Raw genomic sequence first — 27674 nt, 5'->3', positions numbered from 1 at the left:
AAACTTGATGAAAGTCAATAGATTTAATATTCCAGGTAGGTGACATGAAATAATGTTAGAAAAGTGAGTCCACAGTGGAACACAGGAGGAATGCAGCGGCCTCTCCAACACACAACATCCACAATGAGTCTCTACTTTTACAAAATACTCTCCCACGTCTGATGGGACAGCTGGGCCTACATGATGCCAGGGACACGTGTCCCTGACTCTGTTCAAAGCAGGAAGTTCATGTAATAAAAAGGGCAGTTCTTCAAATACACAGGAGAGGAATCAGTCCAGGAGGGGGTTCACTTGAAGGGGGTTCAGCGTGAGAACTGCCTCCGGTCGCCCTTTCCTTTGCTGACGTGCTTGAAGATTTTGGCTTTGTGGGCGGTATTGGACTTCTGGTAACCAAATCCACCTCCCCCGCCTCGCTTCTGTATCTTCCCCCCTTTACTGCTGTGAACGTCTGGAGAAGAGCCGAGTTAAGGAGAACTAAATAGTTTTTTTCATAATCATACATTTCTACTTGACATGAGGAAAACAGATGACAGACAAACAAAGCGTTGTTAAATGTAATGGTCGCAGAAAAGGATACTGAGGTCGACGAATGGAGGAACTTTGAAGCCAAACGACTGGGCCACCATGGGGAGGTTCAGGGTGTTGACGCTGTAGATCTGTTTGAGCGAGTGGGAGTCGTACGCCCTCACATAGGACTTGTAGGCTTCTTGGGCTGACTTGTGGAGATAGTAGTTCTTCTCAATCAGCTTCTCCATCTTAGGAACAAGAGGCAGGTTTGAAATATCACCCGAGCACTCAGCCCACATTTCACTTTTATATCTATGGAAAACTAAACAAGCATTTAAAGACATGTAGAAGCTGCTGAGACGTCTTCATCACGTCTATTAAATAGTGCATGTCTCACCTGGGACTGGATATCAGAGATTTTACTCCAAGAAAAGTCAAACTCGCTCAATGGGACCTGGACAGAAAAAAGGAGCAGAGTAAATAGAGGTCAACACCATATAAGGACGTGGCACATGTCCACATTAGTGAAGGCTTGCTAGGACAACTGGGTTTCTAAATGAACGGAAGGGTTTGAGGTGGTTACCTTGGCCTGTTTCAGGAAGCGCAGGAAGCCGAGCTCCTCTGGCCGGAGGATGAGCAGCGCGTGTCCTCTGCCGTTGATGCCTCTGGCGGTCCTGCCCACCCTGTGGATGTACTCCTGCGGACGCAAAGTCGACGTTTAAAGGAGTCCTAATCAGTGACCCAAAAGGTCAAGTCGTCCCAGTGCTCATGAGCCAAGCTGCTGATTTCACCAGTTTTTAAATTGTCGTGGTAAATATGTATTAGTAATTTAAGTACCTTGGGGTCATCTGTGGGGTCGTACTGGACGATCCAGTCCACCTCGGGGATGTCCAGGCCTCGGGCTGCCACGTCAGTACACAGCAGGATGCCCGAGTCGGCGTTGCAGAACTGGAAAAAGGTGGTGGTACGTTTGGTCTGCTTCTGTTTGCCCTGGAAATGAGAATGAGGAGAAGAGATGGATGAGGATGAGGGATCTGAACCGGCTTAAATGAGGCCAGGAGGTCGGCGACTCGTCTTACATGGATGGCCATGACGGGCAGGTCGATGTAGTTGAGTAGCTCGTAGTGGAACTTCACAGACATACAGGAGGAGAAGAAGACCATGAGCTTCTTCTTGCGGTTTTTCTTCAGGAAGGTGAAGAGCAGCAGGAAGCGCTTCTCCGACGGACACACCACGTAACCCTGAAACACGAGACCGATAACTTTACAACTCGTCGGCGTGCCAAGGGGCTTAACGTCCATGTTGCAAGAGCGGAGCAGACCGTACCTGCTCCAGGCCGTCAACAGTGGCGTTGTCCTTGTTGTCGTCCACGCCGACGTAGAGGGGCTCCTTCTTCAGGGAGATGCGAGCCAAGTCCTCCACCTTACGGGTCTGAGTGGCTGAAAACAGCATGGTCTGTCTCTTCTCTGGAGAGAACAAGGCAGACAAACAGGGACTCAGAGGGAGCAGGAAGGATCAGAGTGGTTTTGTTGTGGACTTCAACCAGCCTGTGAAAGCGTTATTTTTGCTTTATGGAATAAAGGTCATCATATCTCTGCCTATGCATTTTTACCATTGTTTTAAATATTCCAAATCCACCAAACTTCATAAAAGTATTCCTTTAACTAATCCCTGCCATCAAAGAGAGACGACAGCTCTGTCACAACAGATACGTACTTGGCAGCAGCTTGATGATCTGCTTCAGTTCCTCCTCGAAGCCCACCTCTAGGATTCGGTCGGCCTCGTCGATGATCAGACACTGCAGGTTCTTGTACATGAACCCAGCCGTGTTCTGAAGAAAACATTTTTTTTAAATATTATTATCCAAGTATAGAAAACAAGCCAGAGCTGCGGAACACAAGGTATTTATAGTAGGAACACCTCAATATAACAACGATCGTATGTTTGATGAATGCGTCAGTACCACCGCAGTCATCAAACATACGATCGTTGTTATATTGAGGTGTTCCTACTATAAATACCTTGTGTATTGTCATTGTGTATAAATGATAATGACCCGTTTCATAAGCCATCATCTTGATAAAGTACTCTGTAAGTGTCATGGTTTTCCCTCAGGACCCTGCTCACCTGGAGGTGGTCCAGCAGACGGCCGGGTGTGGCCACCAGGATGTTGACCCCGTTGGCCAGTTTCTGGGCCTCAGCTGATCGATTGCTGCCGCCCATGATCAGGCCAAAGGTGTGCACGTGGTGCGCCATCAGCTCCTTCATCACGCCGTACGTCTGCATTGCCAACTCGCGTGTGGGGGAAAGAATCACGACGCCGGTGCCTGGGAGGAAGAGGAGGACATTAGTGAAGGGCGTCCCCTCAACTACCATGCTATGGTTTGATGTGTTAGGTAAGAGCAGTGTTTCCCTGTGTGTTGAAATATACGGTAGGCGATGTATTCTTGAAACATTTGTTATATTTGTAAAAATTCTCTTTACATCCAACAGCAAAAAAAATTAAAATAAATTTGGTAAATGTGGATGTTGCAGGATGGTAATAAGCCAATCATCTGATGTGGGCCTGTCTACCAAAACTCATTCTGCACAAGCTATAACAGTAGCCATGTTCGTTGTTAAGGTTTATCATGATCATTTTTTGGGGGGGATTTGCGTCTTTCTTGCTAGATTTAGCTATTTTAGAAGCTACTGCTGCTAGCTACTTTCATTTGCAACACTGGCCTGAAGCCACAAAACGTTGCGGGGGAGAGGAGACATTAACAGGAGTCTTACCGTTCCTGGGCATGAACTTGAGTTTGTAGATGAGCTCTATAGACGGGATGAGGAAGGCCAAGGTTTTACCACTACCTGTCTTAGCAGCAGCCAGAACATCCCTAAAGAGAAGCAAAGCAAACAGAAACACTGCTTCACTATCCACATAGTCACAGCTGGATTCTGGTCTAAAGTGGATCAGGCTTTTTCCCTGAAATAAGCTGACCTCAAAGGCTTAAACCGGCCCTATTATGCAATTTTCTGGGTGCATATTTTTATCTCAAGTTACAGTATCAACATGTTTTCATGCGTTAATGCTCATAATCCTCCTTGTTTTTCTCATCCTGTCTGTCCTGCAGCACCTCTTCTCACCCTCTCTCTGAAATGATCCGTTGTAGCGCTTGCTCCTCCCTCCAGAAAGCAAAGTCTGCCCTGATTGGTCAGCTAGCCCGCTCTGTTGTGATTGGTTAACAGTTCACAAGTCTTCTTCCAGAGCTTCAGCTCCATCTCTCTCTTTTGTTGTTTGAGGGCCAAACTAGCAGGAAGGAGTTTTACGTCACTTCCGTAACATTATGACCTCATGAAGTTACGGAAGTCGTTTCAGGCAGCTCAGGAGCTTCTGAGGGGGAGGGTAAACTCCTTTTAGGAGTGGACTTTTTTACACTCTACGGACCTTTTACATGAATTTTTTTTTATATAACACACTAAAGGAGAGGGTAAAAGAGGAAAAGCATAATAGGGCCACTTTAAAGACTTAAACCCAGTCTAACATTCCATCAGTTACTTACCTCCCCTCCAGCAGGGGGCGGATACTTTTGTGCTGGATCTCCGTCATGTGCTCAAAGCCCATCTCCTTCACCGCTTTCAGCGTGCTCTCGCTCACCAGGTCAACGAGAGAGGTGAAGGATGTGTCCTCAAATGCTCCTGAATACCAATAACACAATTCATAAGTGGAATGCTCCCCAAAAAGGTAATTCAATTTTTTAAAAAGTCAAGATGAGGCATAAGAAAACAGCATGTAAGAGAAAGAAGGCTAGATGATCATCCATCTAAAAACTAAACTAACAAATCCAACATGTCCTTGCAGTTACTCTTGTCAGGAGAATCACTGGTGACTCCTCCCAAAGACAACCACAACAGTCTCTGTATGCCTTAGTTGACACCCGTTTCGTGATGGAAACACTGAACGGGCAACACATAAAGGCAAAGCACTGAATTATGTGTTTCGCTGCAGGTGAATGTGTGTGTGTGTGTGTGTGTGTGTGTGTGTGTGTGTGTGTGTGTGTGTGTGTGTGTGTGTGTGTAAACTGAACAGTAGAGAGCTTTAAAGTTAGGTACAATCTTTTCTGGTTGATAAATGAAGCGGCAGGTCCCTGAAGCCCACAGAGCACTACAGTGACCTGGTTAGCTAAACACAGTGCTGAATGTTTCCTGCTCATATATGCCTAATCAGGTAATAAGTTAGGTTATGTGTAAGAATATATAAGGTTAAATGTATCACTGTGACGACAGCGTGGCAATTTAAAAAGAAAGATCAGCACTAATAATTCAATATCAAGTGTGATCATATCCTTTAGCTCATGTGATATTTGAGTTTGGTTTTAGGAAAAGCAATAGAAGGGAAGAGACAAAGAAGGTTTATACGGGTAGCTCAGAGACGCTGATGATGCCAGCCCTGCTTCAAGAAAGACTAAGTTACTAAAAGGTACGTGTAAATAAAAAAGTACCTCCAGCTAACTGTGTTTAAATTGTGTGAATAATTAGTCAAACTTAAGTATCAACTTGTCAGTGTTCAGATTAGTTCGACACGATGATCACGCTGGAATGAGCATAAGAATCATAGGGATGAATCAGACTCAATTACTTACAGACCTATTTGCTGTGATGCTTTATGTAAAGCATATATTCATGCTAGCAGTGGGCATAAATCAAAGTCTGAATATTTTTATATGTACACACACACCGCATGGTTAGGAAATAATGTCATTTTTATAAAATGAACAGAATTTTTTTTGCAGCTCTTCACGTGTTTTTTTTTGGTGCATAAGAGATTTAAATTCAGTCATAAATGTATAACAGCGATCCTAAAGGACACACATTTACTATTACAACTGCCTTCGTCTTTACGATCAATCAATTCAGACAGTTTAATCAACCTATTGATGTCAGAACGTTTAGAGAAAATAATTCTAACAAACTTTTTTAACTGCTGAACTTTTTAGGGCGGACCTTTAATTAATAAAAAATGTAGACAGATTAAATAATGTGCTTTCTCTCTACAGAGCCTGTCCAGATGCGCCATGCCCTTATTGTATTCTGGAGTCAGCTGAGGGAACTTCATCCTTTCAGGGCTGTAGTAAGAGAACACGCATTTTCTTCAATACCTGTTAAACCAGATGGTAATTCAGGCTGTTCTTCCTCTTCATCATCATCGCCATCATCTCCCTCCTCTTCGTCATCTTCTCCCTCCTCTGGTTCATCATTTTTCTTTTCCCCATCGGCTAAAGCGTCTCCTTCCTCCTCCTCAGCTTCTTCTTCTTCGCCAGCTTCTTTCACTGTTTTGGTCTTCTTCTCAACTGAAACGAGAATTACGACATGTTAGTTAGCCTACACAGAAACGGAGTTCATCAATATCAGGGTTGCAAACTCCTGTAGCTGTTACCTGGTGATTCCGCAGTGTCAGCCAGCTTCCGTTTCTTCTTTGTCGTCTTCTTCTTCAGAGGAGGAGTCTCCTCTGCTGTGGTCCCATCCAGTGGCACCACTATCTGTTTCTTCTGGTTTTTCTTGGAAGCACTTTCTGGTTTCTCACAGCTGTTGTCTTCCAGTCCGTTGGAGTTTACTGTCAAACACATTGCGAAAAAAAAACACGAAACGTTATTTTGGCCGATCAGTCAGATGATGACAGAACTGTCAGCATGCGTCAGTTTAAAGCCAATACTTTGGGGCCTTCCGGTACTATGTAACGTCAACATCTCTGAAGGAGAACTTTGGCAATCTGAACGTGTTACAATGCTAGCTAGCTAGCTAGCATTTTAGCGACGCTTGTAAATCACAATAATCTGCAACAAATTATAGAGCCAAACTCAAACAGTTATCTAATGTTACAAATGAACGTAAACTGACGTGTTTTAACCTTTTTACGTGTTACCGGTTTGACGACAACTCCTATTAAAAATCCGGCTAATACAGCTAGCTTAGCAGGTGAGGCCGGTCGTTGCTTCAGAAACACAGAAAACCAGCAACAACAACCGAATACTATCTGATCCAGCGGACATACCTGTCTCTACTTCTTCTTCTTCTTCTTTCTGCGTCCGAAGTAATTTTCGCTCTTTGTTCTTATCATTTCTTTTCTGAATTTTCTTGCGGAGAAGTTTCATCTGTAGGTCCGCCATGTCAACGGCGCACAACACACGTGTGTATGTGAGAGTGGTGTTCAGGACCCTTCAGGGCACCAGTCTGCGTTGCCTGAGTAAAAATGCAAAGGACCTCGTCGAACAGGCATATATCAAATTCCCCGAGAACACAAATAAAATGTAGAATCGATAGCAGTAAAAAAATAAATGTAGTGGCAGCTGACATTAGTGTATTTTAGAAGTACAGCTCTTTTCCAATATCTTTTTAATCATGCTGTAATTTGCACTGTATGGCTTCTACCAAAATACTGTTGGTGAATGTGTTGGGTTAAGTCATTTTGTTTCCAAAGAATACACCTATACAGACCCATAAAGTGTTTAAAACAATGCATTTTATTGCTTAAGCATGAACCTTTCCACTGATATTTGTTTTAAATTGTGGGGCAATATGCAGCTAATAAGGACATTGACTATGTAGTGGTACCTGTCAGGTGACTGTCAACATACTGTGCACCAGTCACCTCAACACAGGCTTGTTTTTAAAATGATAATGATTGTTAAATAATTTGATGACTAAATGAAAATTGCTGAAGGTAAATCATTTCCACAAATAAATTTACAAATCATTAACATTTTGGATAGTATGCTTCAATTTAACATCTGAATCATATTTAGCAGATACCCTCCACTGTAACTGACAGTTTTTATTACAAGCTTACCTGGTCAATACTCCCTTCGGTCTCCAGCTCTTCCTCGTCCTCATCCCGGTCATCAAACTTGTCCTCCTGCAAAAAAAGTGAAAGCACATATATGAAAAAAAATGTTTTGCAATCAAGATCTGCAGGTAAACATATTTTCTACCACATTAGTTTTAACTTACCAGGTATGAATCACCGCGCCTACTATATAAGACCTCTAGAAATCAAGTTTCTCTCGCAGCATCTTCTGCTGGGCAGTGCTGACCCTCTCTGGATGCCACAGTACCCTCCTGTACTGAGTCCGGAGCGATCTGGTTCTTCTCTCGACATCAGACACTGCAAGGAGAAAATATGATGAATAATGACACAGCAGCAATTTAGTAGGAAGAAGTAAGGATGAACTGTGACACTGTAGGGTAAACCCATATGGTGGGTGACTCTAATTGGACCATTATTTACTAAATGAACATCATGCTGTATTGAAGAAGACTTGAAACTACAGATTGCAATCGATTATCAAGGTCAAGTATTCTATAAAAGATTAGTTGCCAGACCAAATCATTCACTTATGTTATTATAATGCAGACAACTGTGTTTTCCTGCCTTCTACAAGCTGAATAAAAGTGCAAACCAACAAGAGGGTTTTGAAGGATGTAGAAAAACAGCCCCCAACACTAGACTTCCCCTATGGAGTCTGTCCACAGCGTCACCCTTAGATTTGCTCCTGAAAAAGTTGCGTTACCATTTCTTGGAATGCTGTGCAGGTAAATTAAGTTACTCAGAACAAGTTACAATGCGTACTGCCTCTGCTATTATTTACATTTTTTATTAATGTTACTTCAGGACTCTGACTGGCCGCTCTGTATTACAACAAAATGCTTGCCGCACACAAGCAACATCATCGGCTTGACACTGGCTCTTCAAGCTGAAATTCCAGAAGGCCAGGAAGGGAGAATGCAGAGCAACAAGTGAAGACTGCCCCGACATTCCGAAAGTGCTGCATTCCTCTGTTTTTCTACAGAACAGATTTGTCATTTGGTATATAATAGTGCACTTAAATCTCGTTAAACACTCTAAATGAAAGAAATACAGTAAAAGCACACATATATTATGAGAAAATATAAATATTATATTAGGTTTGGCGTGTAGAATAAATAGAAAAATTATATAAATTTGTAACAAAACTTTCTGTCCTTGTTCAGACACCAGCACACAAAGATGTGTTTGTTATATATTGCACAGGTTATGGTGACGGCAAAGTCTTTGTGGACCCAGCACCATACACGGAGGAGGTATTGAAGATCCCCATCCCAGTGGACCTTTATGCACAGTATGAGAGGCCGGGCAAGGAGGAGGTCATGTATTCGTATCAGTTTGTTGCACTTATTGTATTCGTATTAGTTTGTTTCTGCACTATACTTTTGCTCTGGTTTATGCTTTAAGATGCTTGTTTAAGAAAGGAGATGCACTTATGACTTCTGGTGACTAGTAGTTCTCTTGAATACCTATGTTGAATACACTTCCTGTAAGTCGCTTTGGATAAAAGCGTCTGCTAAATGACTGTAATGTAATGTAATGTAATGTAATATGTATTGGATATATCAAAAATGATCTCGTTCTGAGAGAGAGTCAGGTCCACTGAGCACCTTAAACTTAAACAAACATTGTTATATATTGTTTAAAAAGTAAAAAATAATTAAATTAATAATCAAATAATAAGTACTAATAACATCAGTTTTAATATCCATTTAAATGACGTTTTGGAGCAGGAAGAGTTTATAATATGGATCCATGAAATATCATAACAGATTGTTATTTCATTTTCTCTTAGATCTTTATTGAAGTTTGAAAACAACACGTATACATACAGTACATCTTCCATGTCAGAATAGGACGAGGATTTATTATCAATAAATTAACCACAAAGAATTTGTGAAATTAGATAAGATAAGATAAGATAATCCTTTATTAGTCCCGCAGCGGGGAAATTTGCAGACTTACAACAGCATAGAGTAAAGTGCACACAAGAGACATAGTAGAAGAAGACAAGCTAAAAATAAAAAATAAAAAATGAAAAATAAAATTTAAAGTATTATAAATAAGCAATAAAAAAATAAAAAATAAATAAAATAAAAACAGTAGAAAAAACAACAATAACTGAAATATTATATTTACAGACAGAGAAAAAAACAACAACTATTTTAACTATTATAAACGTCTGGCGTTTTTATAATAACGTCTATTTTAGCAAACACACACATATACACACTGACAAGTAAAAAGGGCAGCATACGAATAACTGTACACGAAATATACAAGATTGTCACATTAGCCTCCACCCGTTCATGTAAAGTTTACATGAACGGATGGAGGCTAATGTGACATTAGCCTCCATGTCATGGCTAATGTTTTTTGTTTTTTTGCACAGTTCTGAAAACATTCAATGTTTAATATAGGCATGTAAAGTCAAAAAGGCTACACAACTGGGACACTTTTCTTTACACAGTTCAGTGACATGTCTTGTTTATTTTGGCTACAAAGATGATGTGATGTCTTTAGAAAGCTAAGAAAATCCTTGTTTCAATAGTATATGAAACTCAAAATGCCCTTTGTTATTAATGTGACTGAAAATGAGTCAAATGTTTCACATTTTGTTTATCATTTTGGAAATTCTATTTGAATAAATGATATTTTTGAAAGCTAACCTCACCTTTTAATTGCCAAATAATAACATACACTCTTACCAGCGGTCAAAACAATGCCATTTACTGCTTTTTATATAGAAATAAAATGTATATTATGCATAATTGAGTTCGGCATTTTGGCCCGGCCCTCCAAAATATTTTCAGTTGCTCATTTGACCCCCTGGGAAAAATAATTGCCCACCCCTGGCATAGAGTAAAGTGCACACAAGAGACATAGTAGAAGAAGACAAGCTAAAAATAAAAAATAAAAAATGAAAAATAAAATTTAAAGTATTATAAATAAGCAATAAAAAAAACAAAAAAAAAAAAAGTAGAAAAAACAACAATAACTGAAATATTATATTTACAGACAGAGAAAAAAACAACAACTATTTTTAAATATTTTTAACTATTATAAACGTCTGGCGTTTTTATAATATTTTCAAGATTGTCACGTCTATTTTAGCAAACACACACATAAAGTGCACACAAGAGACATAGTAGAAGAAGACAAGCTAAAAATAAAAAATAAAAAATGAAAAATAAAATTTAAAGTATTATAAATAAGCAATAAAAAAAAAAAAATAAAAAAAAAAAAAACAGTAGAAAAAACAACAATAACTGAAATATTATATTTACAGACAGAGAAAAAAACAACAACTATTTTAACTATTTTAAACGTCTGGCGTTTTTATAATAACGTCTATTTTAGCAAACACACACATATACACACTGACAAGTAAAGAGGGCAGCATACGAATAACTGTACACGAAATACACAAGACTGTCACATTAGCCTCCATCCGTTCATGTAAACGGACGCCGTCCTCTCTCGGTGATTGGCAGCCCTGCTTCGCTCTCTACCCGGCCTCCGCCATCTTGGCTCCTCTCCCTTCCTGCCAGAGAAGCCGAGTGCGGAAGTGGAAACGGCACTGTGCGGGCTGAGGGTTCCGCCTGTGGACGGCTTTACTGTATCCTCCAGCCGACACAGCCTGCTATCACATCGCATTTTAACCTTCTGAAACGACAGAGACTCGAGGGGAGAGATGGCTGGACGGTTGCCGGCGTGTGTTGTCGACTGCGGCACAGGGTAAGATGTTCAAACCCAACACGGAGGGTGCTGAGTCCGGTCCACGACTGTCACTGTCAGCTGTGTGTGTGTGGGTGTGTGTGTGTCCATCTCTGAGTATATATACTGTACGCTAGCCAGCGGAGCTAATATGCTAACGAACAGCTAAGCGAACTGGTATTTACGGAAGCCCAGTCGGGTCGTTTGAGCTGCTCTGTCGTGTCACCGTTCATCCCTCACCTCCGTGTCCCCACCACTCGTTCGCTAGGCTCAACAATGAGCAGTATTCCTCACTATATGCTGTGTTTCTTCCTCCTGTCGAAGGGGGAGAGTCCAGCTAGTGAAACGTTATGATGTCGGCGCTCCGGAACCAGACTGAGGAAGGTCTTCCCTCACAGCTGCTTTCATTCATTTGGAGCTGAATGGGCCTCACTGGCCGATATAGACCAACGTTATGTGTTCATTTTATAATACGTTTCCACCAAACATTTCCGTTTAAGACTTGTGACTTTAGCTCCAGCAATGAAAAGAAAATATGTTCTGCTCGTTAGTCTGGATTTGAGCAGGCGCACTACTACTTCCTATCCAGCCTACACTTCCTCATTCACGCTTTTTAGTCCATATATGGAGGTTTCTGGGCATCCGAGCATGCTGTTTTGATTAACTTCTCTAATTTATTTTTCTTTGTAAGGCTACCGATTGTTTTCCTACACGAATTGCCTCAATTGCATTGACCTAATAATAATCTGCTTTAGCAACAAATGTTGCTTTAATTCTGACGGACAGAATAATAGGTGACTAGATGATCTCTCAGCTCCTCCTGCAGTGTGCATACCTCCTTCCCTGCTTTGGGTATTTGGTAGATTCTCACTTCTGATGTGTAATTTCCTTATATGATTGAGGTTTAAACCATGTTAGACATTCAAAAGATATTCTTGAGTCGTTATCGTTTTATTTCTGTATCCTCATGAACCAACATGTGTCCTTTTCTGACACTGTACTATGCAGATGTGATTCTCTTAGTGAGGATGAAAAAAGTCTTAAGGCCAATGCAGATTTTTTCCAAATAGCAGTACCCAGCATAATAGCTATGCTCAGTCAGTTTTGGGGGGTCTTGAAGTAGTTTGCATTGCTTGCATGTAGAGACTTGACCTAACGCACTTCTCATTGCATACCTCTCCACTCACCCACCACCCCCTCCTTCCTTTAGGCTGTTCACCAGTGTGCTGCTTCTGATCTGCACCGCCACAGCAAAAGAAAGTGCAACTGAGACTAAGCTTGGCCTGAGTTAGTTTATACTCATCAAGCAGATGGCCTCTACTTTCTTGCCAAGCCCTTACAGTCATAACACATATGTTCCAATATCCATGACGACACGATTTACTTTTTATTATTTTTTTATCTCCAGAAATAACACTTGGTCATTTAGTCACCAGTTTAGGTTTGAGATTTGCTTCACGATTAGTCGTTTTAAAGTGGAAATGTTGACACGCTACGGCTTTGCAGCTTAGCCAAAGAGTGCCAGTTGTGGGCAGATGTTGTAAAGTGCCCAGAGAGTTCAACAGCTGTCTCCCAGTCCTGCTCATGGTGTCCAAACCAGTGACAACTCCCTATCCTTTGACACATCAATCTTCTCAGCAGGCTGGCTGCTATTATTAGAGGGAGACTACTTGTCAATGCGGTGAAAGAACCACAGTCACATCCAGACTTGGGTATGGTGTTGGTTAGGATGTCATTAGCTTGGTCACATCAAGGCCTCCATGGCAAAGACGGACATTCCTCATCTGGAATAGTAGTTCCTAATCTGTCCTAAGCAAACAGTTTAAATTCCATAACGTGAGGCTTCAATCATTAATGAGCCTTGTTCTACTAGTTAGGAATGAGATTACAAGGTCAAATTATAGAGAACAGATGCCAAAAAGAAGATGCTCCATTGAGCTAAAGATAAAGTGTAAAAAAAAAAAAGAATAAGTGACCAAAGGTGGTTTACTCCAGTAGCTCAGCTGCTTGTATGCTCAGCTCCAGATGTGCCTTGCGATGATGTCCACTGTCAGACATGCGCTGCACTGAAAGCATGTTGAGGCAGGTCCTGGTAGACAAGCTGGGACTGCTTTGTGGTATGAAGGTGTTCAGAGCACTGCTGCTGTTACATTCTGTTGCCGTTAGCCCATGTTGATGTTACTCACATGATGTGGTTTTGTTGTGTCACTGAATGGCAATCCATACTTTTTTGGAATAAAGTGACTTAAGAGTTTGTCAAAGTGGTACTGGCATTCTATCAAAGAGCAGAGTAGTGGCAGTGACCAAACTCCTGCAGACATGCCTCTGTCAAGCCCAGAGACGTGAGATGAGACAGTTAAGTCTCTAGTGAGAGAAGTTCTCCCATATTGGCAGTATGAGCTTAGACCTCAGAGATGGACAAATAGAAATAAACTGTGCCATTATTTCTAGTAATACTGCACATTGAGGAGCTGCCAGCGATTTCTCCCAGTTTTCTACTGTACAATCTACTTCATGTTCCCATTGTGTTCTTTCATGGCTCTACCTTAGAAAATCAACATTGGCAGCGCTGGTAGTTTTTCAGTATGCTGGCCAGGTAGGGGAAGTTGCCAGATAAGATTATATAACTTTATTGACGCAACACCCTGTTTTCAGCTCCAGACAAACCAAAAGGCACTCAGGTGAAGCAAACAAACGGTTAGTGGTGCTAGCTGTCACCTGTAGTGTGTCAGTTCATGTCAGAGATAGTAATCAAGGCACCTATATCATTTAGAAGTATGACATTAAAATTGCATAATTTTAGCATTATTTTTTGTTAATTTAGCAACACTTTTGTGCTGTTGGGTGATATGGCATAAGGGCCGGCCTGTAATGTTTTGTTTTTTTTAAGTTTTCAGGTAGGATATTAAAAACCATGAGAAGTACTGCAACGTCAAAAAGGCTCATTGTGATGTGTCTAATCTCATATTTCTGCTTCCTGCCTAAAGTTATTCAACACAAATGTTTGTTGTGCAAAAGGAAAAAAAAAAAATGATTTTCATCAGGGAAAAAATAAAACCTTTAGTTTGTGGACAGCACAGGAAATGAACAGATTACATAAACTGGTTAAATGTTTTATCAAAAAGAGGTGAAGTTGGTTCTTATGAAGATGAACAAACCAAAGACATAGCTAAGTCACATTAAAGCCTACTTGAGACCAAAGTTTGCTCCTAACATTCCCAGGTCATTTCTTCTAAAGACCGCTGATGGGGCCCTATTTAAAGTTGAATTCCAAGGAGCCACTATTATGACCAGGATGTGGCCTTTCATGCCCACAGAGCTTTGGCGGCCGCTAGGACTCGGCAGTGTCCTCTATCAGTCTCTTGGGCCCTGTGTGCAGGAAGTATGGGAGTCCTGTCTGGGCCCTAACCCAGTCGGGACTACATCTGGTTAGCATGTGCCCCACAAAAAAACAACTGTTGCACAGAGGAGAGACATAGAAGGCTGTGAAGTGTAGAGTCTTTGATGCAAAGGCTGAAGGTGTCTCAACTCAACGTATGAGCATAGACGTTGAAATGTTGGTTTTGTAAGTAAAATGATTTTTAGAAACCTCTTTCATCATCATTTATTCATACAGCTTCCTTCTTTGGTTAAGGCTTTGCTTGCTATTTTAGCCAAAAGAGAAGAAGGCAATGACGAACGCAGCAGTGTTGAGGTCACCGCCAGTTTATATTAAGCTCGGTCAGTTTATGCAGAAGTTAATTTATTTTCCCCCTAGACAAATATGAATAGCCTTTAGTTTCCCAATACTACATGAATGGCTCTTTTAATGGCTTCCCATTAGCAATCCCCAGAGCGGCCGCTGCTTTTGGCAGCCAACCAACCCGCCACAGGACAGTGATGGCATTGATCAAAACGATAGCGCAGTACTAGGAGATGGATGAAGCCAAAAATAGTCTTTTAGTGTAGTAAACTTTCACGCATACTAATGGCGTGGCAGCAATGTTAGCAGATGGTCGGGTTCGTCCAGAACATGTAGCCTCTCTGTAATGAAACGTCATGCTTCTCTCTTGCAGTTACACCAAACTGGGTTATGCAGGGAACACAGAGCCGCAGTTCATCGTTCCATCATGTGAGTATTTCACCAAGCGTTGAATTCCCCTCACACTCTGACACTAACAATTACCATGATGCATCTTAGAACAGAGGGACATGTTTGTCTTCTTCCTGTTGGTTGAGATTGTCCCTGTAACACATGCCATGGTTCAAAATCTCTTTCACATTCAATGTTCAAGTTTAAGTTTCTGTATGATTTGTAAAATAACTGTTAAATGTTTGATAGTTCTTGACCATTTTAACTTAAATAGTATTGAAATCTACACTCTTTTGTGAGAGAGTTTGTCCTTTCTATTGCTCTCTATTGAATTCTCTGTTTTCTTGACAGGTATTGCCATCAAAGAGTCGGCCAAGGTGGGAGACCAGGCCCAGCGGAGGATGATGAAGGGGGTGGATGACTTGGATTTCTACATCGGAGATGAAGCAGTAGACAAGCCCTCATATTCCACTAAGGTACGCGACCCTGACTGCTCATAAACACCCACAAGAAGAGGCTGGCAAAGCAAATGTTTGATGTTTTTCAGTTTCTTCAGAGAAGCAGTGTATTCATCGTACCTGTGATTCGTAAACAAGAAGCAGGTTAAAGGGGAGACCAGCCAGCCATTTTGCTGAAATGTTTTTCTTTTACTCAAACCAGAGACTTTCATGGTGAAACACAGTGTGGGAATCCACTCTGTAAACTCTTGAAACATCTATACCTTAATGTGGAATGACCAATGACCACATGTGTTTTTCCAGCAATAAAAGGATGTTGATCATTGATTTGTGTGAAATAACATTGTAGAAACCACCGGGTGAGTTGGACTTGCTGGATACACAACTGTATGGAATCACATAGAGATCAGATGAAGATACTGTGTCTTCGATAACTCCAAATTTAGTACATGTTCTATGACTTTGCTGACACAGCTATTATTATTATTATTATTATTATTATTATTATTATTATTATTATAAAAACTATTACATTCTATTTTTCCTGGTCATCTGCAACTCCACGTGTATTATGTAAAAAAAAATACAGCATCAACACACATTAGTTCAGATGTCCTTGAGGCAGTAGGCCTCTCACAGTAGTCTCATCATAGCAGCAGAAATCATCAGCGATGGCTCTGCTCCCTTTCCCTGTCCCAGTAAGCCAGTTAACCAGCGTGCACTTCACCAGAACGGTGTCCTACTTCGGGACCACATACTTATTCTGAGCTGGTTTTCAGTTGACTGTGTTCACACGAGTAAAGTGACAAAATGCAGTACACGTATGTGTACAAATTTGCACCATTCTCATACAGCGTACAAAGGAACAGAGATCAGACATGGGAAAAAATAGATCTAATTGAACATTTTGTTGTCTTTCTGATGAGTTTTAATGGCAGCTACTTTTATTGTGTCATTTCCTGTTTCTTTAAATGGTTAAGGATTTTTTTTTCATTGTACATTAACTGCAGAAACAGCATTCCAAAAGATAAGTTTATATACTGTGTGCAGTCGGTATGTAGTATGTTACTAGTGTCACCTGTGAAAGAGTTTCAGAGTCTAGTTTTATTCTTGATTAAGCATAATTGAACAAAACTGGACATGGTTCAATCACTCCACCTCCATCTCCAAATGTCGTAAATGATGGCATCTGACATAACAGCTGCATGATGTCATTTTGTATTCTAGACATTGTTGTTGCAGGCTTAACCTGCAAACAGAGAAGACTCTGTACTATGTGGATGGACCTGTTGCCAGATTTCATTATGAAAGTGCTGTTATGTCTCCAGAAATGAAGAATTAAAGTCTGCCTGGTAACTTCTAATAAGGGCATTGCTCACATACATGATAAATGAGCATAAACAAACTTATCTGTAGGATTGCAGTACAGATATTCAGCTTCAGTAAAACATAGCTTGCTAAAGAAATCATATAGAAACAATGATTTATGAATACATGATGAATACAATCATAGGCAAACTAAATAAATTGTATATTGGTGAACAATATTATTGTTTCTTCAAAGCAAAGTTTGTCGTTAAAGCACCCATATTTTACTGTGTATGCGCTGCAGTGCTTCTGCTTTGCATCTTATATTTATGCTTAATTTTTTTGCTGCCATTGTATCTCAACGCTGTGTTCTAATTAGCTGGACCCTTGTGCCAACAGTGGCCGATCCGTCACGGGATTGTGGAGGACTGGGACCTTATGGAGCGCTTCATGGAGCAGATCATCTTCAAGTATCTGAGGGCTGAGCCCGAGGACCACTACTTCCTCCTGGTAAGAGGCTTAAGACGTGTGGTTGGCCCAAAAACAGGTTGATGGACGTTTAAAAGAAAATCTGCCTTCCTCTCAGTGTGAAATTAACATTTGGGCTCATGGTCAAAATGTTGCCACAAATAACAGTTCTCTGCCAAAACTGCACTTGTTGTTCTCACGTAAGCTTCTTCCCACCCCATGACAAAAAACTGTATTTTAACTTAATGTTACTCTAGTATGCTAGTTGCATCCAGGCTTTGATTGTTACATATTTTAATACAATCCCTGCTTTTAACCATACTTTGTCACAGAATAACTGTCGTGTGTGTGTGTTTTTGTGTGTGATTTCTTCTCTGTCTGCAGACAGAGCCTCCTCTGAACACACCAGAAAACCGAGAGTACACAGCCGAGATCATGTTTGAGTCCTTCAATGTGCCGGGGCTGTACATCGCTGTGCAGGTGAGCTATGGCGGGTCATCGAGTATGTGTAATAGATACGCTTCATACACTTCAGATGATTCTCTCTTCTGATTTATAATTCTGTAATCCTAATTTGCACTCGAACATCAGTACTGCTTCCTTATGTGACCATGACAGTGTGGTGTAGTAGGGCACAGGGATGTGTGTTACATGTGAACACTCAGTCAGGATGTTATCAGCGTGACATTTCTCTCTCTCTCTCTCTCTGTCTGTCTGTCTGTCTGTCTGTCTGTCTGTCTGTCTGTCTGTCTGTCTGTCTGTCTGTCTGTCTGTCTGTCTGTCTGTCTGTCTGTCTGTCTGTCTGTCTGTCTGTCTGTCTGTCTGTGTGTGTCAGGCTGTGCTTGCTCTAGCAGCCTCCTGGACGTCCAGACAGGTGGGAGAGAGGACGCTGACGGGCACCGTCATCGACAGCGGAGACGGCGTCACCCACGTCATCCCTGTGGTAAGTCTCCAGATCAACAGGGAACACTCACTCTCTCATAAAGACACGGCTCCATCCATCGCTCGCCCTCTCAGGCCTCGTCGTTCTTCCACATTGACATGTGTGGCCACGAGAGCCATATGTCACCGCCACCATTGCATTTTCATAGAAGTTTGATATTTGTGTTTATTTATTACATGTGAAAAAAATCACAATGATTAGGGGGGGACTATTTGTAAACATCTGTTACCTCAGTGGCCTTACTGATTTAAATTCAGAGTCAACGCAAGTTTTTCTTTTGCTCTGTTCAGAATATTGAAGGGCATAACATTCAGAAATACTATTCTATCATTATTTAAGAAAGTGAGTTTGAATGAGGTGCGTTTTACAATAGTCTGCCGCTCACACATTTCCCAGCTCAAACTGCTGCCACAAAAGAGCCAAACTGAAAGTGTTGCACGTTTTACTGTAGCTGGTAGTAATGTTACTACCACATATTATATATTTTTTGAGTCAAGACAATAGTCCAATGAATTATTGGATTATTTATAATTAAAGGACTTTTCAAAAATCATGGCCTATCACTTGTTCATAAGAGCTTTCTCATTTAATTTGATGTTCGTTCCCTTTACTTTACACTGTTAAAAAAGGAGGACTCATTAAACCATGCTGAGGGGCAGCAGTCAGTGTGTAAGAACGGTGTGTATGTTGAGGTTCCACACACTACGTGGACAACACTGAGACATTTTCCGCTTGTCTACTTGCTCAGTAACAGGATAGTGTTGAGGTTTTAAAGTAGGCCAAAGTGGCTGGAGGGAATTACTCAGTTTTAGGAAATGTGCTTGCAGAATACATTCAGAGGCTGGTTGACTGAGTCAGCATGTCTGCAGCCGCTGCTGAACACGCTTAAAAACCAATCCAAACACAAGTCCACGGGGATACGGAGGCCTCGCAGCACTGATGGAGGAATGTCAACCTACACTGTACTGACTTGTGGCGTGTATGACATGACCTCTGTGGCCTCGTCTCTGTCTTAACTTCCTCCCCTGTCTCTCTCAGGCTGAAGGCTATGTAATCGGCAGCTGCATAAAGCACATCCCCATCGCAGGGCGAGACATCACCTACTTCACCCAGCAGCTGCTGAGGGAGAGGGAGGTGGGCATCCCACCGGAGCAGTCGCTGGAGACGGCCAAGGCAGTCAAGGTTGGTCCTCAGCTACTTTCCTCATTATCTAATGGCTTCTCTGTTGTGTGGAGCCTCTGGACAGGATGCACGGACTCACCGTCCTATAATATTATACTGATCTCATATGAGAGAAATATCATTAAGTAGCCACAACAGAACATAGGTTAGTATATGACATAATAAATTCACACTCAAAGTGGATGAGAAAACGGTATACAATACTGATAATATAGCCATTATAGTGACATACTTTCTTAAAATAATGACCAAGTACTGCAAAATACAGAGAAACCTTCTAAAATGAATTACTTAGTACCTCATACTAATGACTTAATAATGACTTAGTACCTCATAATAATGACTTAGTACCTCTTAATAATGACTTAGTACCTCATAATAATGACTTAGTACCTCTTAATAATGACTTAGTACCTCTTAATAATGACTTAGTACCTCATAATAATGACTTAGTACCTCACAATAATGACTTAGTACCTCATATTAATGACTTAGTACCTCTTAATAATGACTTAGTACCTCATAATAATGACTTAGTACCTCTTAATAATGACTTAGTACCTCATAATAATGACTTAGTACCTCATAATAATGACTTAGTACCACTTAATAATGACTTAGTGACTCATTATAATAACTTTGTACCTCATCATAATGACTTGGTACCTCATAATAATGACTTGGTACCTCATAAAATGTACTTAGTATCTTAAAACAATGACAAACTTTCTTAAAATAATGTTTCTCAAAACAACGACAACTTTTCTTAAAACAATGATGATGTGGTCTTTCAGTCTTGTTTTTTTTTACCATATAAATAGTGATGAACTATGGGTTTCTGTACCCTTGTTTTGAAAAAGGAAATGGACATATGAAATGTGTTTTTTTTCTGCTTAAGGACACCAGGTGGCACTGTTGGCCTTCCTGTTACATGAAGCTGGTGTCCTTCAAACCCCCCCCCCCTTGCTTTTGTTCTGTTAGTTTGGGAAACGGTGCTCATTATTAGAAACTAAACAAACTAAGATCAACCACAGCCCTAGATGATTTTATTCTCCATTTGCACGGATCACAAATAGATATGATTTCATGTTAATTCTGTTTGCCTTCTCTTATTGTCGCTCCTTCCGTCAGTCCCAACATTTTATTGATTCACCTTAATTCCTCCATGTTTATTAAATAGCTTGTTATCCAAGACTTTGTCCTCAATGTCAAAGAGCATCATTCATTACCGCCGAGACAATGTGAATGTGAATTCAAATAATTAGCATTAGCATGGGGGGGAATACGAGTCGTACATATTGCCAATCATGTCTGGAAACGTTCACTCCACAACTGTCTGCCTCGCAGTATGGACCACTTTCACTGCTAATCAAACTAATGGCATCTCCTCCCAACACTGTATAATGTTATGTTCCACTCATTCACCGTCACTATTACACAAGCAAAATCAATTACACTGCAAAGTTTTCAAATTGAATGTGTTTTTATAACTTTAAAAATAGCAGTAGAATACACCAGTATAGTAGACAACATTATTATTTCTTCATAGAAGCAGAAGAGGACATTTGCATGATGACTTAGCTGGATGATTCAAAGTGATGATATAGATGCTTTAAAAACCATCAATGATGTGTGCGCAGTAGGGGAATAGCTTAGAAATAGACATGCTCACTAATTAGAAATAAAGCAACTTGCTGCAAATCAGTAAAATCACTGTTTAGAGGTGAATTTGCGCAATATTTCCTTTTCTTTTTATTTTGGATCAGATGCTTACTTTCATAGACATATGTCAACTCTAGCGCAGTAAAACGACACATATTTCAGCAGATAGTAGCAGTGTTAACGCTAACACAGACCACTTATTTGGCTCCATAAGTAGTGGGAGATGTGTGTGTGTCCAAACTCCATCAGCTGGTAGCATAGGTTGAAACCACCGAGGTTATTCCTGCAGTTTGAAGCACTCGTTCAGGTTATTATATCCGTCACATGAGCTTGTATAGAAATCCTCCCGAATCCTTTAAAATATACCAGATGCTGCGAGATGCTGCGTCACTGCAAACACTCATATTACAGGTGCATGAGGATCACACTATCAATGTGATGGGTTTGCTATCCACAGCCATCAGTCTGCCTCCTCCATCAGCTGTCAAACGTTGGTGCTCTTCATTAAACAGAACGATACACACAGTAACAGTGTGAGCTGTCTAACCTTAAAACAAGAGTTTGTTCTTTCCAGCTCTTTCATAAAGTCCGGGACTCAGACTTGATCGCTAATTATCCACTCTGAGCGACTAGTTTCCATTTTCCTCCTATTACTTTTTGATTTGGGCAGTTTAATACATAAAAACAAATTGTATGTTGATCTTCTCATAAAAAATGCTCTCAATCATTCCTGTCTGTGCCCCCCCACCCCACCCCACCAGGAGCGGTTCAGCTACGTGTGCCCAGATCTAGTCAAAGAATTCAGCAAGTACGACACAGACGCCTCTAAGTGGATCAAGCAGTACACCGGCATCAACTCCGTCAGTAAGAAGGAGTTCACCATCGACGTGGGCTACGAGCGCTTCCTGGGGCCCGAGATCTTCTTCCACCCAGAGGTCAGTGCAGTGTGGATCAGCTGAACCCTCATAATGTGTGTGTTTCCCTTTACGGCAGCTGTTTCCACAAAAACACAGCCTCTGAGCTCCAGTTAGCTTTTGAACGTTCACTGCACAGCATAACGTGTCTTCCTTGTTTACCCACCATCCAGTTCGCCAACCCCGACTTCACCCAGCCCATCTCTGAGGTGGTGGACGAGGTCATTCAGAACTGCCCTATTGATGTCAGACGTCCTCTCTATAAGGTAAGCTCACACTCACCTCCATGACGGCACACTTGTTTGTGCTCGTTGTCAGAGCTCTGCACTCTGCAGTACACTGCAATACTCTGCACCATTCGATAAGACCCGCTTTGACTTCAGCTGAAATGATTATGTCATTTCTTACATGACATTCAGACCCGTCAGTGAACTATTTTTGACACACAGGGAAGAATTCCAGTGTTTTCTTGTATTCATATCTAAGCAGAATATAAGGGTTACAACCAACAGTCTTGAACCCATTAACCACCTTAAATACATGCAGGTTTATTAAACAAGGGAACCCCTGCTGATGATAGGTGATATACTCCTTCTGCATTGCCAGTATGCCGTTCAGTTGCACTGGCCTTTTATTTTTTTATTTTCATCCTTGTGTGTGACCTTGGCCGTTACTGGAGGCAGGTTTAGTAAACAGTGAAAATGTTACAGTCATTTGTCCCGGCATTGAAGGCCGATTTTAACCTTTCCCACTGAAGACAAAAGCCAGATCTTTGTGGGTGTTAGTGTGTTTTTGGTTCAGTGGGAGAGGAACTTTGCTATATTATAATTTCTAGGGTAGATTCTAATATTTCTTCTTGTATTCAAATTATGGGTAAGGGCTGGAGTCTTGACTCATACCAATGATATTTAGTGACAGTGGCCAGGCTGCTGTACATTCTTCCTGACTGAGTAGAGACTGAAATGATGAAAAGGAGTGTGTGCGGTTCACACGTCAGCGTGTTTATCAGCTGTCCCAGACTGGCTGTCCAATAGCCGGCTGCAGGCGCCATGCACCGGGTGCTTCTTATTCCACAGCTCTGTAATCCCCATCACCTTGTCCCCCACAGAACGTTGTCCTGTCAGGAGGCTCCACCATGTTCAGGGACTTTGGCCGCCGTCTGCAGAGAGACTTAAAGAGATCGGTTGACGCCCGACTGAAGATGAGCGAGGAGCTGAGCGGAGGCAAGCTCAAGGTGAGAGCACACTTTCATTTATACGCAGCAGAGATCGATACTGGCCGACAAAACACAATTACTGCCTGAGGAGTGAAACTGAGAAAGAAATGTCCTTCCTTACTACAATTATTGTTGGCCCAGATGTGTATTGAATGTAGATTAGTTGATTTCCATTGCAAATGTATTAAGTATAAACCCAGGAGGGGTCTTCAAATGGAATGCCATTGAAATGTTTCACCTCCAGTGAAGACGTTAGTCCCTCCTGCCTCTTTACTTGGTCAAGCTGTGAAGGCAGTATCTGTGATTCATCTCAGTGAGAATGTCATCCAGCCTGAGGCGGAGCTCACTGGTGTCTGTAAATCCTCCTCAGTCCTGGAGAGGCAGATGGTGAATGTAGCTAAACCGAGTCCAATGGAAACAATGCTGAGTCTACCAAGTCATGTGAGCAGGGAAGAAAACAGATACCTCATCTGTCCCAAAACCTCCTATTACATGGATGAAAACACACCTCAGGGATTTATGCTATGCCACCATTGTGTATGTAAAATCATACATGTGCATTTTATGTTTTTACATTTTAAGTGTGACATTTTAAAATGTACTCACACATGTCCAAGTGGTTCCAGTAGAGCTAGTTTTTTTAAGGTGAAGCATACGCTTGCAATGTTGAACTGCGTTACCTGATGTTGAATTTCTCATCTTAAGATGTCGACCTTGTTGCCCAGAGAATCGTTTTATTCTTATTCTTATTCTTATTATTTACCTTTATTTAACCAGATCATTCGATAGAGAACCAGTTCTCATTTACAATGACGACCTGGCAAAAGAGGCAGCAAGCAGGAAGCGAGTCGATACAAGACGAAATAAAACATAGATACATCTCAAACAATCTCATCCAAAATAACAAAATCACAACGTGTACAGTAAATAAAATAAAAGTGTTCCAATTGAAGAAAATTCCGAAGCAGGTGCCGTGATCTATTATAAAAATGGATGATAAAAAAAAAATCAATGAATATATAATATTGCTGCTGTTTGCATTCCTCCTGATGTAAGTTTAAAAAAATGCACTTCGGTTTTGTTTGTCATGCTTTTCTTCTGGGCTACCACTGCGTGTCGTTGTGCGTCCCTGTGTTTCGTAATGAATCCTGGATATATATTATATTATGATATTATATCTTCAAACTGAAGGAGCTGTTGTAATTGTAAGTTATGTATTGTGCAGACAGATTTTTCTCTGCTGTAAAGAAGATATGTTTATGATATGTTTGAAATGTGCCCAGTTGTAAGCTTCCTAATGTCATGTCTTTAGAAGGCCCTTCCATTTCCTCCTCCCCCCCTCTGTCCCGTTATCTCTGCATCCCCCAGTGTAACTGATCCCCAGCTCTCTCTCTGTCCTCCCTCCACAGCCCAAACCAATCGATGTCCAAGTCATCACTCACCACATGCAGAGATATGCAGTGTGGTTTGGTGGATCAATGTTAGCATCCACTGTAAGTATTTCAAACATGCACCCGCACTACTTCATCAACATTAGTCACACATCGTGACAGGAGGATGATGTCTCCTTTTAGATTCACAGACATTATGGCTGTCATCTGGTGTGACACTGAAGGGCTTGCACTACTTCTGTTCCGTATTTCCTGTGTAATTAATATTTGTCCCACTGAGTGGAAGTGAATACTGTGGGTGGTTGTGACATTTCTTTTTTCAAGTCTTTTTTTTTCCCTCGATGAGATATTTGTGTGAGCGAAGCTGATCATTTGTACCAGTATGAAATATGACTGGGCAGAGGTCTTTGACAGTTGATTCACAAAAGGCTAATTGTTCCCTGATAGGAATGATTGTTCACGGGTTTCTCAGTTAAAGGACTTTATGCTCTATATCAACAGCTCCCAAAATAGTATTCTTTCTAGAAATCTAGTTCTTCATCATCATTACCATTTGAGTGGTTTCATTTAAACATTTATTCTACTAAAATACATTGGCAGTAAATATGCAGTCCAACTTAAATCATCATTATTATTATTTTAGTATTTAATCACAGAGCTTGAATTCTTGTTTGTTGCGCCACCAATGGGGTGCTAAAGATTACGGTGTTGAGAAAATTGAAACACAATCTGAAGATTAAGTTTTTACGTTCTGGATGAATTCAGCAGATGTGCCACTGTGCTTTTATTTATCCACGGCAACAGTGGCCTCAGAAACAAAGTTGAAATTTAAAACACAAACCTAGAGGATGGTGATATTATCCAGGAGAGTCCTGTGTTTCTATGTGAAAGTTGTAGTATTTGACATTCTGAGCATTTCTAGAACCTTCACGCGACTCTCAACGCGGTGGTCATGAAGGAAAAAAAACATACAATTAACATTTCACTTGGACCTTTAAGCTTTCACATTTGCTTTCCAAAAACAACATCTATCTGATAGAAGATCTTTCTGAGAGGATGGGTTTTTTTCCTGGCAGCAACACCAGCAGTTTGTTTAAAATATGCTTTTTTTTAAAAACATCACGCCTGAACAAAGAAAACAACACCACCTGCAGGAAAATAAATATGCAAATATATGCAACTTTTGTAAATATGTGTTTAGTGTTTTTTTTAATGTTCTTATGTAGGCCTATGCTTGTACTCACCATCATTTATGTGGTGCTTCCACAGCCGGAGTTCTACCAGGTCTGCCACACCAAAAAGGACTACGAAGAGATCGGGCCGAGCATCTGTCGCCACAACCCCGTCTTTGGAGTCATGTCTTAACTCTGGACCTCCCAAAGTCTCACAGCGGCGGGCGGGGGTGAGGGGGTGAGGTTAGGCTGTGTAAAGGATGGGCTCAGGAGGCGGGGGACGGTGGTGCTTCTGTGCTTTTTCATTACTTGTTCAGCTATGGATGTGTGGGACGAGAAGGCGATCCAGAATATAAAAAAGGAAAAACAAAAGAGACCAGACGCAGACCGGCTGGAAATTTATTGTGAATGTTCCTTTTTTTTTTTTTCTTCTTTATTTTATTTTGTCAAAATGAGGGAAAATGGTTTGTAAGCCAAAACGGTTTTAAGAACATTTCTAGGTCTGTTGAGCAACATGCAGTGAGCGATGATGATGATGATGATGATAAAGATGATGATGATTAAATGATGGTGTTGGTGGAGGCCTAGCATGATGAGAAAAACGTTGATAGTTCATTCCTGACACCAGAACATATTATTTATGTTTATTAAAAACACGAGTCCAGACGAGATCCGATGACTCGGATCATTGACGAGTTTCGAACATATTATTGTCTCCTTTTATTTTTTCCACATTATTTTCCTCCAGCTTCAAATGCACATGTCTGTGTATCACGGTAAGAGCTTGTTTATATTTCATACGAAAAAGTTTTTTATATGTAAAACTTGGGAAATCAGGGGTATAAAATAAAAAAAATAATGGATACCAGTATCAGCAAGAGACTGTTTTAAGCCACGATGCAGCTTTGATACGCAGTATTTTCTTTAGTCTGAGTAGGTGTTCTCTTATCACTCCCCACATGTGTCATCGCTGTCTCCCCTTTAATCCTTCATACAGTACATTTAATTCACGACAATGTCAGGATTCCACCTCTGTGAAGCAGGGAAACGAAAGAGAGAGGACTCACCGAGTATTAAGATGGAACTGAATGAGAGCGACTGTCAGACCAGTATTGTTAGACTAGAAGTTTTTTTTATTTTTATAATTAAATACCAAATTGTTAAAAGAATGGGATTTGTGTATTTAATGCCTTGCAACATTCCAATAAAGGCTCCAATTTGTTTCTAAGTACCGGAGTCTTTTGTCCTTACTTCTTAATTAATTTTTGCTTAACGGTTGTTTTGTTGGGGCTGCATTCACTGATAAATGTCACTGTTTATTCATTCTGTTATATGAATATGTACAATAGAGGGGCTGAACAGTCAAAAAGGGGGAATGTCTAATGAAACATGCTGCAAGGCTGTAGCACTGACCAAGAAAGAAACCATCTGATCACAGGGCGGATACACACTTTATGTTTCACCAGTGGAAACAGTTTGGGTGGAGGTCTGCCCTCTCTGAGTGTCCTTCCAGTTTAAAATCTGAAATCGTGTTTGGTTTAAGATGTAGTTCCTGTTGTGACTGCTAGGTGACACTAACACCACGTGGGAATACCAGTCACAGGAAGCGCCGGGGTGAAAACTATTAATCTCTTCTCATCACGAGTTTTTTGATCTCCAGGAGTTTCAGGCCTTCCTAACCTGGTTTAGTCCTGGGATCGTTCAGGAACACTTGTTTACTCTGAGAGCTGGTCCAGCTGAGTGAGAGGTTGGCAGATTTGTATGACATCTGAACACATTGACCTTGATTCAGCACACTTTCCAAACAACTGAGCACAAACACC

The 27674-nt window shown here is 41.0% G+C and overlaps 2 protein-coding genes across 2 annotated transcripts; one reads left to right on the top strand and one right to left on the bottom strand.

Moving 5' to 3' along the window:
* Positions 1–8: 8 nt before the first annotated feature.
* Positions 9–6718, bottom strand: ddx18 (DEAD (Asp-Glu-Ala-Asp) box polypeptide 18). Its single transcript, XM_054615380.1, has 14 exons — positions 6539–6718; positions 5924–6100; positions 5646–5837; positions 4050–4185; positions 3283–3383; positions 2635–2834; positions 2224–2338; positions 1834–1973; positions 1587–1748; positions 1345–1497; positions 1091–1204; positions 905–961; positions 578–755; positions 9–448 (listed from the first exon to the last, which is right to left on the bottom strand). The coding sequence occupies exons 1-14, from the start codon at positions 6651–6653 to the stop codon at positions 303–305; spliced, it is 1986 nt and encodes a 661-aa protein (XP_054471355.1). The 5' UTR covers positions 6654–6718; the 3' UTR covers positions 9–302.
* A 4115-nt stretch (positions 6719–10833) lies between these two features.
* Positions 10834–27079, top strand: LOC129104634 (actin-related protein 3-like). Its single transcript, XM_054615412.1, has 12 exons — positions 10834–11086; positions 15121–15176; positions 15489–15613; positions 17303–17413; positions 17756–17851; positions 18207–18314; positions 19353–19496; positions 21920–22093; positions 22246–22338; positions 23181–23306; positions 24698–24781; positions 25949–27079. Exons 1-12 carry the CDS (start codon positions 11043–11045, stop codon positions 26042–26044), a joined length of 1257 nt encoding a protein of 418 aa, XP_054471387.1. The 5' UTR covers positions 10834–11042; the 3' UTR covers positions 26045–27079.
* The last annotated feature ends 595 nt before the right edge of the window (positions 27080–27674 follow it).

Source organism: Anoplopoma fimbria, chromosome 16 (assembly GCF_027596085.1).
Source record: "Anoplopoma fimbria isolate UVic2021 breed Golden Eagle Sablefish chromosome 16, Afim_UVic_2022, whole genome shotgun sequence".
Lineage (NCBI taxonomy): Eukaryota > Metazoa > Chordata > Actinopteri > Perciformes > Anoplopomatidae > Anoplopoma > Anoplopoma fimbria.
Note: the sequence above shows the minus strand (reverse complement) of the source record. Positions and strands in the feature narration are given on the sequence as shown.

What these genes read in the sequence shown, in the direction of transcription:
- ddx18 (XM_054615380.1), bottom strand. Translation starts at nt 6,653, where the DNA reads ATGGCGGACCTACAGATGAAACTTCTCCGCAAGAAAATTCAGAAAAGA. An exon ending in CTGTTGACGGCCTGGAGCAG is followed by an intron (nt 1,749 to 1,833) that starts GTACGGTCTGCT and finishes CTCGTGTTTCAG; the next exon opens with GGTTACGTGGTGTGTCCGTC. An exon ending in TGCCCGTCATGGCCATCCAT is followed by an intron (nt 1,498 to 1,586) that starts GTAAGACGAGTC and finishes TCTCATTTCCAG; the next exon opens with GGCAAACAGAAGCAGACCAA.
- LOC129104634 (XM_054615412.1), top strand. Translation starts at nt 11,043, where the DNA reads ATGGCTGGACGGTTGCCGGCGTGTGTTGTCGACTGCGGCACAGG. An exon ending in AGGACCACTACTTCCTCCTG is followed by an intron (nt 17,414 to 17,755) that starts GTAAGAGGCTTA and finishes CTCTGTCTGCAG; the next exon opens with ACAGAGCCTCCTCTGAACAC. An exon ending in AGACGGCCAAGGCAGTCAAG is followed by an intron (nt 19,497 to 21,919) that starts GTTGGTCCTCAG and finishes CCACCCCACCAG; the next exon opens with GAGCGGTTCAGCTACGTGTG.